General features: G+C 35.6%; 1 protein-coding gene across 1 annotated transcript; it reads left to right on the top strand.

Moving 5' to 3' along the window:
• Positions 1-504: 504 nt before the first annotated feature.
• On the top strand, positions 505-10,546 carry LOC144451818 (C-C chemokine receptor type 1-like). Its single transcript, XM_078142721.1, has 3 exons — positions 505-871; positions 8,016-8,308; positions 9,902-10,546. The coding sequence occupies exons 1-3, from the start codon at positions 505-507 to the stop codon at positions 10,544-10,546; spliced, it is 1,305 nt and encodes a 434-aa protein (XP_077998847.1).
• Positions 10,547-22,652: the final 12,106 nt, after the last annotated feature.

Raw genomic sequence — 22,652 nt, 5'->3', positions numbered from 1 at the left:
GATTATAATCATCGGTAATAGCTTAAAGAATTAGCATGATAAAAATGGTCGGCAACAACATTTATTTGTTACATCTCCGTATTTGATGATGTTTTTAGTCTGCTGAGCGATGTGTCTGTCTGTCACGGCCGGAAAATAAGTAAGTATATAAAACTAGTTATTTTTAGGGACATTAACTAGTCCTACGTCGTGTGCAAAGTTTTTCAGACTACTGATACACGCTTTCTAGGTCATCTCCATCATTAAGAAACACTGACAATAAAAGACAGTATAGTACAGAAAGTTCATGATATGTTAATGAAAGTGATTTTTAAAGTTGAATTTACGAATCTTATTTGTTGGTTAGTATAATAACTATTGTGACGTCACTATCAATATTAGCATAGGATTTGCATAAATACTGGATATAAATATAGCGTGCAAAGCTATAGATGTACTGATTACTTAATTCATGTTTTATCTGTTAACCTTAGATAGACACAGCGACGGCTGATCTCAATAACGATGAATAACTCTGACGCGTTTGCACCGAATTCTAGCTGGGTTGGCCTCAACAGTACCGTGAAAGCAATGGAAAATTCGTCAGATAGTGTGTCGTCTACAGGTGTCCATTCGATTCCAACATCTGTAACACTACAGTCTGGTTCAGACACAACGGTGTGGGCAAACTTGACAGATTTTGAAAATGATTCGTCAACGGCTAATGGAACTGGACATGAAATGCCACTGACTACCAACAGTTTTGAAGTTCCTTTCCTTACAGCTGTGTGTGTGGTTGGGGTCTTTGGTAATATTCTGGTTCTGGCCGTGTACCTCCAGAAGAAATACCGTCGATCTAATGCATCGCTATATGTATTGAATCTAGCATTAGGTAAGTATACATATTTATCAATGCGTATAATCTACTTGTATCTGTACTTCAGTTTGGACTTCTTCAACTTGATGCATCATGCAGATGACAGCTTTTTTTAGATAACAAAAAAATCTGTTATTTTTATCACGGGCGTGTATGCAAATTATAACCATCGTTCCTTGGGAATGGCTTTAATAGATTTAATTTCTGTACGTTTGCTTTATGTTGCTATTTTTTTACATTTTGCACTTATTAGTTGAATGTTGTATCGTTTTATTCGTCGTCCATGCAACAATTGCAAATAGTGTATAATGTTTACATTGTAAATAAAAAGAGTTTAAAAAAAAAACGTGGTACACTACCTGCCTACCTGCCATTAACCCAGCTATAACCAAGATAAAATTTGTACTTTGTTATATTCACTTGTAAAGGCGACGTTCCACAATTACCGTAAAAGAATGGCTGTGGTTTACGACTATGCAATTGACTTGTCCTACTTTCTGAACCATCTGTTATCATACAGTGAAGTGGCTTCATATGAATAAATGAAGCTTTTTCAAGTTGATCTTATTATTAGCGAAAACTTGTACATGTTTGGTACCAGTGTGGTGAACTAAAGAGGAAATGTCATTACCCATAAAATAATCTATTAGGACAAGCTTGTCACGTCATAGATAACATAAGTTACTTAACACAAATGTAAAATATCGGACTTTCGCAAATTGAGTTTTGGTTGCTGACAGGAAAAAAATTCAAAAATCGTTTGTTTCCTATAACATGACTCAGAAAATAGGGTAGGTAGGTTAGGGATGTTGTTGTTGTTGTTGTTGTTGTTGTTGTTGTTGTTGTTGTTGTTGTTGTTGTTGTTATTGTTGTTGTTGTTGTTGTTGTTGTTGTTGTTGTTGTTGTAACCCTAAGGCAAGATACTCGTCGGTCACAATACTTCAGTGGTAGTTTGATGATGTGTAAAGGACGTAAATGAAGACGATTGTATGCGACGTAGACGAACACAATATGGTGATGGTGACGATGATGATGAATGATGATGATGATGATGATGATGATGATGATGATGATGATGATGATGATGATGATGATGATGATGATATGAAAACATGTGCATTAAAACCATTAAACAACTATAAGGCAATGTGATTAAGTTACTAGTAATCGCCCGAACATCAAGTCATTTTCAAATGGATTTACTCGAATTGAAAATAGAATTTTGATATCTTTTTGCTTCATTCATTTCCATATCTGTGCATCTAGATGATACCCAATTGTACTGCTTACCACGATCTAAAGATGAAATCATAACAACGCTGGACTCGCTGATAAGGTTTTTCACAGATGCCAAGAAATTATCACAACGTAAAGATATCAGTTCTTTAGTGTATATACATGCTTTTGTACGTCGTTCGGTTAATGATTTGATTATACGTAGTTATCGCTTATTAAAGATAAAAATGCAACTTTGCCAGAGGCCTAGAATGGCAAAAAGACCAATTATCGATTCGATTCATTCTAAATTGGCAAAGCCTATTAAATTTAATCTAGATTTAATTATTATCTATACATTGACCGCGGATATTTAACAAAACCTGATTTCTTTACCATAATCTTTATAAAAACTATAGGTATCAATTTAGGAATAATGTGTCATTATTATTTTCTGCTATCAGAAAATTAGATGTCGAGGTGAAAGAATAAAGAGATCATCTTTGTTGCTAAGTAAATAACAGACGACACGTCTATGTAATTAATCACAGATGTAATCCACTATTCTAATAATACAAAAGTCACATAGACTGAGGGCAGAAGTATTCAGGCACCAACACCACAAAGTCTCGTGACTGTAGGAATTTTTTTCTATCCTTCCCGCTTTCATTCATTCATTCATTCATTCATTCATTCATTCATTCATTCATTCATTCATTCATTCATACATTCATACATTCATTCATCCATCCATCCATTCATTCATTCTTTCATCCACCTGTCAATCCATTCATTCACCCACCCATCCATTCATTCATTCATTCATTCATTCATCCATTCGTTCATTCATCCACCTGTCAATCCATTCATTCACCCACCCACCCATCCATCCATCCATTCATTTATTCATTCATTCATCCATCCACCTATCAATCCATTCATTCACCCATCCATCCATTCATTCACCCATCCATCCATCCATCCATCCATCCATCCATCCATTCATTCATTCATTCATTCATTCTTTCATTCATTCATTCATTCATTCATGCATTCATGCATTCATTCATTCATTCATTCATTCATTCATTCATTCATTCATTTTACTGGAAAAAACCAACGGGAACTAGTCGCATTTACAGGCTCCAGAATTAATGACGTGGAAAGACACACACACACATATCAAAAAGTAATAACATAAACTACAGGACGTGTCATAACAGCATAGTACATCTATTGAAAACTAGTTTACATCTCATATTGCGAATATGATATTACTGCACAGCTACAGTATGACGTCAATTTGCGATTCAATATGTTTAATATTAAAAATAGTTTTGTATGCATCTGACTATAATATCATCTGATGAAAATGTACACTTTTGGTCTATGAACTAAAAGCTGCACTAGTTGTAACTGAAGTTACTGTATTTCTTCGATCCAACAGTATATTCACTGAACATTTAAAATACCGATTATTGGCGACTGTACATGCTAACTAGGGGTCGATTTTATCCACAAGTATAGTAACAGATTAACATTGTGATCGCGTTGGGCAGCTGATTTAGGGTGCGGACCCACAAATCAATTTTGATGGGATTTATTGTAGCATATTATGTGTACAGCTACACAAATACATTTACCGAAAGGTGATTCAATACTGTACAGGGTGTACGATATTATGAGTAAGTTAGTATATCCAACAGAACAGTTTCAGAAAACGTTCCACTTGCAGCTAGTGCAGCTTTAAATGCTTAATTCTAAGACAGTCATCTGTATTTTGATTTCGACAAGACTACTTTGCATGTTGAACCATAGTTGCTTAGATTGACTAATGAGGATACACTGCCCAGAAACCATGTCTGTTCTCGTTTATCAAAGATCATCGCATTTACATGTCATGCAATCACGCAACTGTTCAAATGGTGACTGTGTATGTCCTTAACTTCAGAATTTCTCGTTTTACGAGTCAATGTCTATAAGCCCATCCTTTACAGCATTTACTCGACTCACGATGGTTAATGATTAGAACGACTGGCTTGGAACCTGCAAGTTGTTGGTTCAAGCCTCGTTGCTATCGTTTGTTTCTGAACGCATATGGCTATAGTCCTCGGTCGGACAAGATTTGAACCATGATTGTGCCTCGGTCAACCCAGCTGATTTGGGGACCTGGTAGGATAGAGGTTGCCTGGTGTAGTATGTAATCCTATGCACTTTTAAAGGCTGCAATGGATTGTATGCTCCCAGAGGAGTTGAGGAAGTATAAAGGACAGTTATATAACAGGTCCTTACCGAGGGGTAATGATCAGCACTTTGAGCTCACTGTGGAAAACACTATATAAAACTGCATTATTATTTTTACAGGTAGAATCTATAAAATGCACTTGCACGCTAGGACTTTGAGCTGAGATATCTGTCATGATTCAAACAATATAATTATGCAATGATTTGTCACACCATATTCTGAATCATATATCAAGACATTTTTGTTCAAAACTGTGAAATCAAAAAGTCTTTCAAACAGTTTGAAACCATTTCTGAAAATACTGTCCAGTTTGAAAGTTATCCAAACTCAGTCATTTATCCACCTGTCAGTTATAATGTAATGCTGGTCGAAATCGTATTTTGTTCAAAATATCGAATATATTATTTCATGACAATCTATATCCAGTATGAATAGCTTGTACGTTATGAATGTTGACTAATGAAAAATAAAGATTAAAAGATAACATAAAATTGAATATCAGGTATGAAATACCATTGTCATGGAAACGACATATAACGTAATGAAGATCATACTATGTTACTGGGTTGAAATTCAATGAAAACATGTTATACTGTTCTGTGATCAATATTCAGAATCATTTTCATGATGGTAAGGTATTTATGAATGCTGACATGAACGAAACTCTTGTCATAGGAACGTACTGCATGTCTAAAATCGAAACTGCTTAATGCTGACCGTGATGAGGTATATATTGTAGGATGGTTATATCGATTTAATGCCCATGATGCTAAATGTCATGTTGCGATAAATCAAGTCATCGTCTGATCTATTGATTTTAAGCTTGGTGCCTGCTTTGCTAAGCTATGCAATATTGATTTTATCTGTTAAGTGAAAAATAGTATTGCTTCAATTTATATGCAGAGTCAGTAGAACGCTAAAAGATATTATACATTGAACGTTATTTACCATACCATAAACTAATACTGTGTACTCAGACCACGTCAATGTATGCTATTACAACGATATAGGGGAAGTTGTATAATAAAATAAACCAATGTGAAACGCCTGAGAGCACGGCAAATTATGCAGCCAACGTTAATGTATGTTTCCCATTGCTAATCGTTTTACGGAGTATGGGTATATATATCTTGGAGACTATTTTATGGGGTTTTTTTTTCGCAATTCATTTGATCAAAATGATTTATCGAAAATGTGTTATTTTACTAATAAACTGAAGCTTTTCTGATCTTAAGTTCTTTTTGGAGTATATATACAAATATTTGTATTTCCGAGACTTATACTTCATACTTACGCGTTGTTATAATTGTGCGTGAATTATCAATTTTATATTGATATCTGTAGAACTTTGTTGTTGTGATTAAAATTCACGTCGTTCAAAAAATAAGGTAAACTGTTCTGTTTGAACAATTATACTTCTATAATATTTTAAATTTTGTATATATATATATATATATATATATATATATATATATATATATATATATATATATATATATATATATATATATATATATATATATACACACGAGGAATCAGGTTGAAATTAAAACAATTTCAATTCATTAAAAATACCTAGGTTGCATAAAACGCAGATATTTTTTTAACTTAATGTCATGTAGACATTTACAACAGTTTACCAGAAGGCTTATTGCTACTACACTAATTCATCATAATGGGCTAAGAACAGAAAAGGGTCTTTAAAAGCCTCCCCGACTTCCTACACCATGTAAATTCACGGTAAATTTATGTAAAGAATATCACAAGTAATCATACACGTACGTTCAGTAAATGGAATCGCGTGTGGAAGTTCCACATAACTACATTGCCTGCTAGCTGCTTACTCTACTGTAACGAGCACTATGCCCTTTCTCTGTCAAGTTTTATCTCTTTGGCTTACATGAGAAAATATGTGTACTGAGACTAACAAAGCGAAAACATAAAGTAGATTCATCGTTTGATCAATTCTTCACCCTTTGAAAATGATGTTCACGAGTGAAAGAAAATTGTAGTAGGAGTGATAAGTAGTGAATCAATATAACTTTACAAGGGTTATATTTGAGGCATTAGATTTCTCCGTCATTGCATCTTAAACAGTCCATGATTCCTACAAGTAATAAGTACTTTACAAATACTTCAGCTACAGTCAGTTTCAAATTACCATTCACTGAGCTCTGATTGATACAACCATGCTGAAACCAATAAGAAACTGTATATGCTACACTTTAAGATAGAAATGAACACAGTTGCTACATTTTGTCTGAATTAAAGTGTGAACTAAAGTGCCACCATGCAGACGTCAAAACATTGGTGCTCACGTGTCTGCGTACAATTGCAGTATGTTTAAATTGTTTACTTCATAATAGACACAATGTAGCAAGAAATAGCAACCTTGCCATTTTAGTTTTCTTATTTGTTTCTGCTTGGTTATATCAAACAGAGTAGATGAACGGTAGCTTGAAACGGGCTGTATAATTTGTCATTATTAGTTTCTTGTCTGTGTCGTTCACTTTACATTATACTTTATACATTAAATAAAAATCAATTTCGTCTGTAATTACATTGGATGTAATTACTTACATTGGATGTAATTACTTACACCCTAAAATCACTGTCACATTATTTCCATCGTCTATAATAATAACTTAATTTCAAACTATGTATACAGCGACATTTACAAGTAATTGATAAAACAGAGACCGAGAATGACGTTAAAGTGAAGGTAAAATGTTAGGAATCGGGGATGACGAGAATTTCCACTGTAAAGAATCTGTGCTTTAATTATTCTCGTGTCATATTGTTTATAATACCTTTTATGATATCGCACACACTGTGATTACTGAGGTGTAATGAACACTGCATTGTGTACATTTTATGATATCACACACACTGTGATTACTGAGTTCTAATAAACCCTGTATTGTGTACATTTCATGATATCAGACACACTGTGATTACTGAGTTCAAATGAACACTGTATTGTGTACATTCCTTGATATCAGACACTGTGATTACTGAGTTCTAATGAACACTGTGTGTCACTGTAGTGTGTACATTTCATGATATCAGACACACTGTGTTTACTGAGTTCCAGTAAACACTGTAGTGTGTACATTTCATGATATCAGACACTGTGTTACTGAATTCCATGTAAACACTGTATTGTGTAAATTTCACTAGATAGCCAATACATATCAGAATGTCAAAGTGTGCTATATTTTATCATCACAGTGTTATTAAATTATCTAAGCCTTTGAGGCTTACCTCCCTGTCTTGCCATGGAGTCTTATATGGCGGTCATAGTAAATCATATAGTAAATCAAAATAAATCACAACAAACAATATACGATAAAGTAAGTGTTTCTTCAACAACATCAACCCACGGATAACGATATGCAATGCATGTTGATTTTATCTCAAAGTACAACATGTACTGATATTTGATCCATGTAAGAGGAATTGCTGTGATGGTCCTTGCTTCTCCGGTTATTGAAATATCCACAAATCAATGCTCATGTACATGGACCCCAGTGATTACATTGTGCTTGATATCAGGAAACTGAACGCTAGCATTTATATCGTTGTATCTGGGGTGGCTTTTTGGAAGTCGAGCAGGCTATGCATTGGAAATTACGCCATTGGAAATGACGGATATGCAACTTTCTAAATACATGTTTTTAATTTTTTATATTTTTACAGGAGATCTGCTCGCACTGGTTGTAGTGGCATTCCACGTGACGGAGTTTTTCCGTCCCACGTGGCCGATACTTTGGAATATTGACATCTTATGCATCATCCACAGATTTATGCGATACGTTGGCTTTAATATAACCGTGTTTACAATGGTTGCCATAGCAATTGATCGATATTTTGCGATCTGTCATCCGATGAAGTTCAGAGTCAGCTTTACCTTGACAAGAACCAAGGTCATACTAGTGATTCTGTGGGTGTTAGCACTGGCAGCTTCTTCCCCGACATTGTTCATGTTCAAGGTATGTCTGCTGCGCCTCCAACTTTGTCATAAAAATAACTTTTGTTTTACCACTTGGTGGGACTTGACACCAGATGGAAAAAGTATACTATTTTCAAATTAATTACGTTGTAAATTTATCTGACCACCACCACTTCATAGTAAAATACCAGGATTGCCCTTTATAACATTGTATTCTCTTACATATTGATGTCAATTTCTCCGCCAAGCTAAAATACTTAATATTCTGATGTGGAAATATGAACGATCTAGGCCAAACATCTATATATTCTGACCTTTAGTGAGCCAGAAATATACTGACATTTCAAAGAAAATCTCCAATTAAGGCTTGCTGTTGTCATTATGAAGTCTGTATTATTAGCCCAACTAGAATTCTATAATTACATTTAAATGTCGTTTGACTGGTTACATGAGTATTATATTGCAAAGGACAAAGGTGTCTTAATTAGTTCAATTTATAAAACTAAAAGAAATACACAGTACGAGTAATACACTAGTTTCAATGTCGTCATCATACTATCTGTAAAAACAGTCACCGTGGTAACGGCTATCTACGTCGTCCATCACACACGCAGATCACTGATTCTTTACTGGTACAATAATGTCGCAATACAAGATTTAACAACACGAGATAATGTATATATATAAGCTGTTTACTCATCAACTAATCACGTTTGAGTATTGTTAACAATCACTTATATGGAGATTTAAGTTTGATAATTTGTAACAATTTTACGGGTCAAGTCAAGTCTTTGTTACTCACTGTATCAGAAATATACAATGTCACAGGCTCTTTGGTAATGGACGAAGTGAAGCCACATCACGATAGTTGAGATCTAATTGAAGAAACATTGTGAACTTTCGTCAGAACTAATGTTCACTCAATATATAATCTCAAATAGTTTAAATTAAATGTCTTATTTTCCGTTATTGGTGTGCCAAAAGAGCTGTGTCGCATTATTCTGTGTAACTTGGCTCAAAATTTGAAGTTCTACGTAGCAATTGTACATATTAACGGAGAATCAGTGAGATACGCGCTCGTACATAAATAATGTTACATTTACATACATGCATACAGGCAAACATGCAGACACACAGAGCACACACACATACATACATACATACATACATACATACATACATACACACACACACACATACATACATACATACATACATACATACATACATACATACATACATACATACATACATACACACACAGAGCACACACACATACATACATACATACATACATACATACATACATACATACATACATACATACATACATACATACATACATACATACATACATACATACATATAGACACACACACACATACATACATACATACATACATACATACATACATACATACATACATACATACATACATACATACATACATATCGCACGTATATAATCTCAACATGACTTCATTCACTCTCTACATAAAAAAAATGTTTTTTTGTAAACCCTAGAGGGCTATGTAGTTGTAGCTATTTCATTGTCAGTGCATCAGTGGATCTCCTGACCAACGTTATATCTATTTATGAGAGTAATATCTCGTTTCGTTGTTTTGTCCTTTAGACTATCTATGGTAGTATGAACCACGGGGACACATACGAAGGGAAATCTGCATTTGCATGTAAACTTGTATTGCCGTATGGGAAGAAGTCCTGGTTTCGACATTTCAAGGCGTTCTATTTCAACCTTGTGTTGTTCTATATTCCATCAATCCTGACCCTCGTCTTATACATAGTTATTGTCGTAGAGGTATGGAAAAGTACCAGGGGCATGTTAGGGCAGGTCAAAGGTAATGACGGCAAAGATCAAAAGACAAGCAAGTTCGACAAGGCCCATTGGAAAACAGCACGTACTTTGATGATTGTTTTCTTTGCATACTTTATGTGTTACGTGTTGTTGTGCACATACAACTTAATGTTCATTTATTTGCCTGAAAATGCAATGCATCCAATGGCTAAAAATGTTGGTTTGTTGATTCCTTACGCCAATAGTTGCATGAACCCAATAATATATTCATTCTGCAATCCTCAATTTCGCAAGGCATGCCGGCGCCTGTTTAGTAAACGCAAGAGTGAAACAGCAGTTACTAGCGCATACACAATGGGATCTGCCTATGATAACAGTGAAATGGATGACACGAAACTGGAAAACGCACATTCGATGAACGACATGTCTCAGCAGAATCCGATAGACATCAAAGATGAATAATGCTATATGATAATTAAATCTATTGTGAGGAATTGCACATAATTTTCGGGGGGGGGGGTGTTTTTCTGAAGTCGACTGCGTGAAAAAGGTTGACCTTCTCCCCTCTGTCATTAAAAGATCTGTGATGAAAAATATCACTGCACTGAAAATACTGATCCTTCCCCAAACACTTGGCAATGCAAGGGAAACAATGACCCTCCCCAAAACAACGGTCACTCCCACATTTATTTGCATCTTGTCCCTTTAATGTACACATTTGCACAAAAAAATCATCATTATCACATATCCAATGGCTACTCAATAAATGCTTTCATCTTCTCTTTATGTTTCAAATTGTTATATAAATAATTTCAATGAGCAAATGCCACTTACAAATACAACTGTATTGAATTGTCAAACAGTGTAACGTAGAATAGAATTGGGTGTTAATAATATATCTATTCTGTCTTGTCTTTCAAAAGAGTTAAAAACACAATATATTATTCTATCGTTTTATATTTTCCTGGATGAATTCAGGAATTCAAGTCCTGGTCATCACAATCTTTTCAAAATAAATACACACTTTGTTCTGGAACCTTATAAAAACTGCTCGCCCTCAAGTAGGAATGAAACAGTGATACCACATTTGACCCGATATCGTCGCTCAGGATACGACCTTTGACCCGACCCACATATTTTCCGTTACATTCTACCAATATTTTAAATACTTAAACATTTTGAATACTTTTAATTGCATTTAAAGAACCTTGTTCAGCTGGTCTGATATTGTTTTGTATATGTTTATTGACTGATGTCCTGTTCAGATGGTCTTATACTTTTAATGATGAAAATACACGTGGTATCATATTCAGACCATCTGAACATGTTACTTTTAATGTTGAAAAATATATGTTTGTTGACTGATGTCCTGTTCAAATGGTCTTATACTTTTAATGTTGAAAATACACGTGATATCATGTTCAGACCATCTGGACATGTTACTTTTAATGTTGAAAAATATATGTTTGTTGACTGATGTCCTGTTCAAATGGTCTTATACTTTTAATGTTGAAAATACACATGATATCATGTTCAGACCATCTGAACATGTTACTTTTAATGTTGAAAAATATATGTTTGTTGACTGATGTCCTGTTCAAATGGTCTCAACATGTTAACTTTTAATGTTGAAAAATATATGTTTGTTGATATTACACCATCTTACTGCATCGTAAAAAGGCAATTAAATTAATAACATTTTATGAAAACTTATCAGTTATATATTGACTATGTGTATTTTATTTCATTTTGTCAATAAAGGTCTATTTCTGGCCAGTAAGTGTTGTCAATTTGCTCACATCAATGTTTTATATGCAAAGTAATGTTAATTTATGCTGTTTAATTCTATCATTGATTATTTTAGTCGATCTTTCAAACAAGTAATTGATTATTCAGTTAATTAATTCACTGTCATTGATCGGCGTAATTCTTAATCTCTCAACCGATGTGCACTGAACATGGCTTTCATTGCTTTCAGAGAGGATCTAAGTCATTTTAACTCTGTCCATGATGGGTTTGGAATTGTGAAACAAACTATTCTAAGTTGTGTTGCAAAACTGTTTTCTCGATTAGTGTACAAATCTATTTGTTAATAGAAATGGCTATACACACGTATTTTCTCCCTTCTTCTACATATCCCTATGTACCATGCACAAGCCGAGTTATGTTTTTGAACAGAAAATGGAGATTATTATAACCTGGTCGTTCTACGTCACGACAACCTGTGTCTATGTCATTGGTTCTGAGGTGCTTGAAATCATCGTCGTAAACCACACCCTCTTTTACGGCATCGTCCAAGACGCACCTCCCTATTTCACAGTATCGTTCCTTGGCTGAACAACGAAAAATGTTGGGGAATAACATGTAATTGTCTTCAAACTGCGCTGCTGTAAAAAGTAGCTGAAAGAATGGTTCTCTTGCAATCGGCCTATCAACTTAAATGCCCTCTTGAACTAATCATTCTGCTAAAACATTCATGAAAACAACCCTGAACTCGTCTAGTCATTATCGACATAATTCGACACAATTGATATAGTCAACAGCCGACCTGGATATCTGAATCTGATCAGTCTTGTTTTGGATCGTATCTTTCCGTCAATGATCGCCAATGGCTTGCAATCAAAAATACGGTCTTCTCTCATCATGCTTGTTGTCCCTTAGGGCTGCATATGGCCCCTTTTCTAATGTTCAGTACACAAAGCCTCGTTTTGACTTCGTTAAATAACATTCGATCGATCACCATGGTTTCACAGATGAAAATCAACGAGAAAAAGAAGCCAAGATCGATCAAGTAATTAAACTATCGAACCCACACAAAATTGTATATACCGACATCAAGAAACAAACATTTAATAAAGCCGTCTTTCATGATTATAAAACAGAAATGTAAATAATGTCACCTGGCCTGCCCACTAAATCATCTTTCCCATCCTCTATGCATTTGCAATCTGTAAACCCTGGAGCCACACCTTACTTATAGTGACTATGTAACGTCACGGGATGAACAGAATTAGTGCAAAGCCGCCTACACTCAGCCGATCCAACTTTATCACTTTTGCACTCTCTCAAAGCTACCCTCACCAACGCCTTTGTTTGTACATGCTTATTCTGTCACGCTTGAACAATTGTAACAATCTCCTCTCTGGTTGCCCTGGGCACCTTATAGATAAGTTGCAAAGAAATCATAATGCAGCAGCACGTCTTGTCTGGAACGCCAAGAAATATGATTGTGTCCAACCTCTTTCGCAACAACTTCATCAGTATCAAGTACTTTTCGTAAACAGCGCAAAAAGATTCATCCCTTTGCTTCAGATCAATCGTAGGACACTGGAACACAAAAGTACCAGACCACAATACCTGACTGAATGACTCTAAATGTGTATTCCCTCTAGTCAACTTCGTACTCCCCTAAACACAGTCTTCTCAGCGGTCCATGCGTGTATACACTCATCTCTATATATATCTATAGAGATGAGTCGTTTGATGAGAGCTCTTTATACAGTCGCTTGATGAGAGCTCTTTCTTTTTTCTCTGATATGAGCCCTGCAATTTGGAATATTGCAGACAATACAAATCAGGTTTATGCTAGTAACCCCAACCTTTTTCTACCTACCTATAGTAGTAGTCCTAACACCCTGCCATGGATGTAAATGTGTATCTAGACTGACCAGTTTGTCAACACAACTATTGTACATTCTTGCCTCTACCCCATCCCCATATCCCTAGTAGGGAAAAACTCATCGGCAAGTATCGCACTACGGGTGGTGTAGATTTTGGGAGGCTGTTCTTAAATGGTGTAATGTGAAATCAATATCTCTAACTCGGTCTAAAAAGGGGTCTGGTAGCTCAACACCGCTAGACCCCTGCCATTTAAGTTTTCCCTTACAAAGATGATAGCTTGTGAATAGACATTTACAAGTAACATGTATAGACCGTCATCACAATTACAAGCACAAGTGCAGATGCTGTAGGTGGTACACGTACGTACATACATACATACATACATACATACATACATACATACATACAAGTTAAAGTGTGATCTGTACGCCCCCATAAGGCTTTTGGTAGGCTCACATTTTAGTTTTAGCCTTACATTCTTGGGTTCCAGATAGAGCAAAGCCTTAGGCCTTGAAATAGTGTCACTATACACAGAATTCTAATAGCCACATAGAAACCTATGTTTTGAATCTTATTTAGTAAAACACAATCAGTGTATGTCTTTTGTAAGTTATAGAAGAGCAATATCATCAATTCAATGAAGTGCGACAGTTATTGATAAATGTTCCAAATCAATTATCTAGACTGGTTCAATATTATTTTATCATTCTGTCCCGAACGTCGACATCAACGAAGTCAACTAATAGCGGGAAATAAATCGTTGAATGTTCCTTTATAGTCAATAAACTTAATCGACGACACGAATTGTTTGATAGCAAAGTCAATCACGTGATGTTATTTGTTGACCCCCGTTACACAGCGAAGAGAAACATCCATGAGTAAGTGAAGAATCAATCACAATTTTGGCATCAATTCATGTGTAAGGATTTTTCTTTGATTTAAGAGATCGAACAAAAATGTTAAGGAGGAAAGGTGAAAAAAACTAAGAATTTTCTTAAAGAAGTTTCCGCTGGAAACTGCTGCAGATGTTAAGACAAGTCGTTCTGAGAAGTATACCTGGTATTCAATACACATACTGATTTGTCCAGACAGCAACAAAACGAGTATACTGTAACAAGGAGAGTTATGGGAATATATAGTAAAACCTAGATCTATGTTTGATCTTTAAAAGCGTAGAAAAAACGTGATCTGTGCATTTGATCTACAGGATTCAGATTCACAACATACTCGTCCCTCTTTATTTCTCTCTCTCCCTCACACTTTCTCGCCCTCCTTATTCCATTCTTCTCTCTTTCCCTCTCCTCTTCTATCAGTTTGTCTGTCTATGGCATCTCTTTTATCTCTTCCCCGCTCTCCGTCCTCCGCTCTTTCTCTCCCCTCCATCACTCCCTCGTTATTCTCCCACCTCTCCTTCCCAACCACTCCCCTCTCTCTCTCTCTCTCTCTCTCTCTCTCTCTCTCTCTCTCTCTCTCTCTCTCTCTCTCTCTCTCTCTCTCTCTCTCACTCTCTCTCTCTCTCTCTCTCTCTCTCTCTCTCTCTCTCTCTCTCTCTCTCTCTCCTGTCTTCCCTCACGCCATTCCTTCCCCCGTCGCTCTTTCCTTCCCGTTCTCTCTTTCTCCATTCCTCTCTCCCTCGTCATTTTTCCGATCTCTTTACCCCACCTCTCTTCCTCTCTGTATGTATGTATGTATGTATGTATGTATGTATGTATGTATGTATGTATGTATGTATGTATGTATGTATGTATGTATGTATGTATGTATGTATGTATGTATGTGCCTGGCTGTCTGTCTCTGTCTGCCGCTCACTAGTACTGTCTGTCTGTCTGTCTGTTTACCTCTCTCTCACACACACACACTCACTCACTCACTCACTCACTCACTCACCCACTCACTCACCCACCCACCCACCCTCCCACTCACTCACTCACTCACTCACTCACTCACTCACGCACTCACTCACTCACTCACTCACTCACTCTTTCAATAATTTTCGGAATAATCACGGCTTGTTTATATCACAATCAATGTTGTTCAGACACTATTGATAGTTACAGTCTACGCATGTACAGTTACAGGCTTTATCAATAGATTCCTAACAACCCGGTTGTTTATCAACTGTCTGTCATTTCTCTTCTTGTAGCTAAGAGAACTTCGAATTTATGTTTTCTCACCGCGCCTTGTACTTATTTGGACAATAACATACATTATGTTGATAACTGTTGTTGAGACTGGACAGAAGTGATGATTTGCTGAGGAATTTTAGTCACGATTCAGTGTCGACAACACGTACACATGACGTTAAAAAGTCTACTTAAAAACCGTTAGAGCAGGGCCGATACCTATATATTTGTAATACGAGTACTGATGCAAGTATTATTTAACTGTGCTAACGGAAATTGATACAACACTCCCTCTAAACGCTAAACAAATATCAAACATTTTTATTTCACTTTAAATACTTTAAAACAATCACTAAACCGCTGCACTGTCTCTGCTGATTAGACAAAGGTTAGAAGAACCAAGTTTCTACAGTTTCCACAATGTCTAGTAATTTCACTACGGTAGGAGCTGATACTACAGCAACGGGAACAGGTAGTGAAGTGAGTGCAGATCGTCAACCATGTATTAATTCTGTACCTACGTCGTTCGTAAGTACAACGAATGACACCACTACTAACCGTACTGGTGTTGATGTACCGGACGTGTACAGCAATGGTAATGGTATGACATCTCTTCCTATGGAAGTGCCTACGTTATCGACGTTTTGTATCATTGGTTTGATTGGTAATGTACTGGTGTGTATGGTTTATCTACAAAAGAAACACAGGCGTTCTAACGCTTCACTCTACATACTTAACCTGGCTTTAGGTGAGTATATTGTAATGCATTCATTTATTTTGATCAAACTGGTCTATTTGTTGGATTTCCAAGCTGTGCTGAAGAGTAAAACACGATATTTGAATCATAGATATTACATCATTCATAGAATGTGTGTAATTTCAATTATTAGTTGGTGTTCATTACTTAACCAATAAATATCAATACTAATAGTTTTCATTGCTAGTATCTCCCTCCATTAGCACATACTGTTATTAATATTACTATTAAGTATCATCATATCTTATTCTCCACTACCCTTATTTAATATATCACTGCAATCAAATTTAAACTGTGTCATAATTAATTTGAAAGTCTATATACAATGAATTATAGGAATGGCACATTCTAGAGGTGGGGAGAGAGTGGAGGAATAAATACAATGTCATTGAGAATGACAGACAGCCAGACAGACAGGCAGGCAAAACAAGCGCTAAACTAGCACATATCCACATAGGTACGGCTATAGGTGGCTATCCACGATACTGCTTGGTGTAAATTTCGCCTACGATGCTTTTCTTGTTTCAAATGTTGTCAAGGTTGAATCTCGACTTAATGTGGACATCCTATCCTATACTTAGTATTGTAAGTGATCATGTCAACAGGCCAGGACCCATATCTGTTATAATCTCGCTTATCACGGAAACCCATTTTACTTACTAATATAGGACAAACCCCTTTGTAAATGACGATTTCATGATCATATCAGATATAATGGACCACAGATGGTAAGATCCATGTAAAGGCACTCATTGCCCAAACGAATTCCTAATCGTCTTTCCTTTTTTGGAGCTGCAAAAATCACAGGGTCGTTATTACTCTTCTTATATATGATTTTCTCTTCACGACACAAATGATTCTGTAAAAATCCATGTGTTTCAATGTGCTTCACATCCATAGCATGACGCCGTTTGCGCCTTGCAAACTTTTATTAGATAGTGTTCAGCATATTATAAGCTCATTGAGTAATCAGTCGTCATATGTGCATTGCGAACTTTCGTGTGCAACTCCCAGGGTACTGTAAAGTATCTATGGGAGTATTTCATAGCTTCTATTTGTTCGATTTTTCTTGTAGGTGTAAAGTGTAAGAAATAAAGAAATACAATAATTCCGAAAGAAATCGTTGAAACACAAAAAAAAAACATTCAATCTGTGCATCGACTGGAATATTTTAACTTCTTTTACCTTGTCAACCTCAATGCATCAGTGATAAGCACAATGTATGTTTATTGAGATTGAGCATAATTAACACTCTGTTATTGTGTGAATTCAAGCATTTGGGTTGAAAAAAGCACGTACATTTTCTGATGTCTCCTTTTACTGCCTGAAGTCTCTACAAATATAGGAATTCATATCAAGGATATTATATTTCCGCTGGGTTTATAAATATCGAGTGATGATCGAATGGTTGGAATAACCAGGTAGCAATCTGCAAGTTGCAGTTTCGGTTCTAAATACCCTACAACAATTATCTCTGATTTATAAACTCATACATTTAAGGCTTGAAATAAGGAAAATCTCACACCTGTGTACTGAGTATTGTGAACTATTTTTGATATTTGGCAAAATAGCAGTCTATATTTGATGACGTCATTTATTTGGAATTATTCGATATCCCATTACGAAAAGAGAGAAATAGTGATAACGGATAATTCGTATACGTGTGTGAGTTGTTGGTCGGAGTGTGTACTATTCATATATATAATAAATCGCTTTCTATCTATCTGTGTCAACAAATAAAGTAGGGTTCTTATAAATTATTGATTAAGTCTTGTGTTGTTAGAAACATAATCTTAAACCTGCACTAGTTATAAACGGAGTACTATTAGTTAGATCAGACATCTAACAAATTTACTGATTCAGAAAATTGTTAAAGTATCAATAATTAGACACTGTACATGTAAATTAGGCCTGGACGTCTATTTTATCTGTATGTACTCTAAGAATAGGTCACTGGGAAAGTAGTTTTTAGGTAAGACCCAAAAATCAATGTGATTGGATATATTGGCATACACTATACTATTGTACGGCTACACAAATAAGTTTAATACGGTTCATAGTGTACCATATTGCAAATAATTCATTATATCACACACAGTAGACGTGAAAACAACATATACCAAGTCCATACTTGTAACTCAATACATTGCAAAAAGCTAGAAAGAGTCTGAAAAAGTTTTTTATAATTGTATGTATTATATTGTATGTAACAACAGTTTTATTACATTTTTATTTATTTTTTTCACTTTCATTTTTATGGAGTAACGAGGAAGGATTTGGTATGTGTTGTCATAGTTTTCTCAAGTAGAAAAACATAATAGAGTTGTTATATAAATAAAAACTACCAAGATAATGACAATTTGGCATCCATATTGCTATTTTAAAACGGAAGTTTTTAAAACAGTTTGCAGATGGAAGTGATGTGGGTGCACAGATTTAAGTGATGTGGGTGCACGGATGGAAGTGGTCTTAGTGCACAGATGGAAGTGATCTGGGTGCACAGATGGAAGTGATCTGGGTGCACAGATGGAAGTGATCTGGGTGCACAGATGGAAGCGATCTGGGAGCACAGAATGAAGTGATCTGGGTGTACAAAGATATACATTATTACAATATTACAATGCAACTGAAACAAACCCTACCAAATACTATAGCCGTTTGCATATTTTTATTGTACAACAACAGTATATTTTGAAGATGATAGTAGCCTTAAAGTCTCAGTTACAAGACAACATACTCCAAAATATACATTGTTGCAAGGAAATTCACAGCATATATTTGTACGTTACTATGACAACATTGAACAGTTTGTACTATGATGACGTCAGTTCATTCATTTATAATAGACATGAATTTATTCATCTTGCTTTGTTAACTGTTACCAGATCCCCAACAACCAAATTGGGTAATTAAGATTATTTTCAACAGAAAAAGCATTCGGCTTCTACATAATTTTAATTTAATCTATTTCATCAAGGTACAAATATTCTATAATTAAAATTTCAGACCCATTACGTCATTACATTGACTACTCTCTCTCTACTTTGTCTGCAACAGGTGATCTACTGGCTGTATTGATAGCTGGCTTCAACGTGACCGAGTTCTATCCAATCAGCTGGCCCATACTATGGAGTGAGCACATTGCATGCATTATCCTTCGTACGCTACGATTTGCTGCTTTCAACATCACCATATTTCTCATGATTGCCATAGCAACAGACCGATACTATGCTATCTGTCATCCTCTTTATTTCAAAATTCATTTCACCGTTGCTAGGACACGAATGGTTTTGGTAGTTATATGGTTGGCAGCCATAATTGGAGCTATCCCAGGCGGAATCAATTTCCGAGTAAGTTTTGTTTTTAATTTCATCTCTATCTTTCATCTCTAAATCAGAAGCAATTTGATACCATCATGAAATCTAAGTTTGCTGATAAATCATTCTTGTCTTTCTACGTTATCAGTACAAGAATTGAACACCTTCACTTCAAATTGTAATGTTGTTTTTATCGAATTTAAGTGTCATAATTGAACTTCTATAGAACTTGAAAAAACTTCGATATGCTACCAGCACATTATGAAATCAGACTTTTCAATTTATTTCGATTTTCGATTGTTGATTTATTTTTAGCAGTAAAAATGGACAAACCATTGACAGAAATGCATTAAGATGTGTTTTATAGATATACTCAAGTGAATGTCTACAGTTGTCACAGCTTTCCTGTGGTCTTTGCCTGAAAGTCGATTTGTCTATAAAATTTGCATCTATCAAGGTCAAAACTAAAATCTATACACCGTCTGTATTTGTTAACCACAAGATTGTATGGTGCGTCCATGTATTTCAAACAGTCAATGGATAACAAATATTACTAGTCGAAACCGAGTAAAATATTTAAACCCTGGACTCTTCAATATTTAGCATCCACCTTCCACCAAACATGGCAGGTTTGATAACATTATCCAAGAGATTATTTTCTACAAATCCTCCAGACATGCTACTAATCTCTCAGACTTCTATAACTATTTCCTTTGACTATATTCAACACATCTCCACACTAAAAAGATGAAAATCTATTTGTCAGGGAGCCGTCATTATTTATGGCTTTAGGGATTCCTGTTTATATATTCCACATACACAAGGTAGGAGCTCATAATACCACCACAATTCACGGTGATGACGTACCGACTTATTTTGTTACTGGTTACTGATTGGTCAGTCGAGGTGTCAATGAACATGGGTAGATGTTAAATCATTTTACGAGAGTTCGTTAGGGAGCTGTCATTATTTATGGTTTTGGGATTCCTGGGGATATATTCCACATACACATACACTGAACCCCCCCCCCTCCCCTAACGTAAGGCTGTAAATAATGGTAGAACCTTTAAATGTATAAACCCTCTATCTCTGTTCTTATGTTTGTCCAATCCATATCATTTGGCTATTTTCACAGACAAAACTCAAGATTATGGCAGCAGCAGGCATTGCTGACTACAAGGGGAAGTCCATGTACGCTTGTTCACCCAGTTTACTGTATGGCCGATGGTTTCAAATCGCGAAAGGTGTCTATTTCACTGCCATCCTCTTCTACATCCCTGTCTTAGTAACAAGTGTATGTTACATGAAGATTGTCTACACAGTCTGGCAAAGTTCCAAGCTAGTTGCTAGGCAACAGGGAGCCACCTTTGAGCGTAAACATTGGAAGACAGCCAAGATGTTAATCATTGTATTTCTGGCGTATTGTTTGAGTTTCTCCCTTTTTTACACTTTCAACATAGAATACAGTATTCTTAAGCAAACGTCTTTTAATAGCGTGCTCAAAAATATCGCTTTAATACTGCCCTTTGCTAATAGTTGTATGAACCCAATTATATATTCCTTTACAAATCCACAATTTCGAAAATCGGTTAAAGAGTTGTGCTGTTGTCTCGTCATTCGTTACAAAAAAGCTGAAAACAGTGGTGGTAGTAGTAGTTTAACAGGAGTTGGGAAAAGTTCACGTCCTAAGCCGTATCAAATTCGTAGTGATATCGGCATGAGTAAGAGTGAGGTAACATCTGAAGGAAAAGGTTGTCATGAGAACACCGGGAAGATCGGAGAGTCTGAATCTGAGGTCAAAGGTCTGGAGAATTTGAGCTTTCAGGGAGAAGGCAAGGTCTCTACCTCTCCTGATACGGTGAAAACTACAGAGACTTAGAAATTAGTCGATGACATTCCAGATATCGAGCACACTTCTCTGCAATTGTTGCATAGTTAAAGAGAAATTCAGTTCGACTTATTTCTGCCTTGTGTTATAGTAGACTCCTATCAAAAATTATTATTAAATATATTAAAAATTATTATATCAACTAGGCGAAAATGTCTAGTAAATATGCATTCGAGGACAGAATCAAATTCAATAATATTGTCAGGAGTTGATCGCCTGTAGGGGTTAGAGAGAGCTTTTGTATTACACAACGTTACAATGATGTATATATGTTTGGAACAGTAATCAGATTCAAGGGTGGGGAAGAGTATGAAACGATGGGGAAAGTCCACTTTCCTGGAGATTTCAAAAAGGGACATTACCAAAGGTGTGCGTAACAATGCTTAATATATAGATTGCCTCGCTTGTTCTTGTACCAATTAGTAATCGATGGTTAACTCTTGCTCCTTTATCAATCTACACATATATTATTATTGGAATGAATGTTTAACGTAACGTGACGTGTGTTACCTTACAAAGCTAAACCAATTTGATAACTGGAATGAATAGATAACTTTGTTATCCTACCAAGCTATACATGTTTAATAACTTGAATGAATGTGTAACATTCTTACCTTACTAAGCTATATCAAATCAATAACGGAACATCAATTTTTATTTCTTCATCAAGATACATTTATATAATGATATAGTAATGTGTGATTAACTAATATTCTTGTATAAAGGCAGCTAATTCAATAGAGTAAGAATGAATTACCTTTGTTTTCTCCTTTATCAAGTTATAGATTTGTTGTAAACCTGTGTTGTGATCAAAATGGATCTGGGGACAAATCTTAGGGAAGGTAGTACAGTGTCATAAACC

Source organism: Glandiceps talaboti, chromosome 21 (assembly GCF_964340395.1).
Source record: "Glandiceps talaboti chromosome 21, keGlaTala1.1, whole genome shotgun sequence".
Classification (NCBI taxonomy): domain Eukaryota; kingdom Metazoa; phylum Hemichordata; class Enteropneusta; family Spengelidae; genus Glandiceps; species Glandiceps talaboti.
Note: the sequence above shows the minus strand (reverse complement) of the source record. Positions and strands in the feature narration are given on the sequence as shown.

Coding starts and splice junctions, on each gene's coding strand:
- LOC144451818 (XM_078142721.1), top strand. CDS start 505: ATGAATAACTCTGACGCGTTTGCACCGAATTCTAGCTGGGTTGGCCTC. Junction 872..8,015: donor TGTATTGAATCTAGCATTAG/GTAAGTATACAT, acceptor ATATTTTTACAG/GAGATCTGCTCGCACTGGTT. Junction 8,309..9,901: donor CGACATTGTTCATGTTCAAG/GTATGTCTGCTG, acceptor TTTGTCCTTTAG/ACTATCTATGGTAGTATGAA.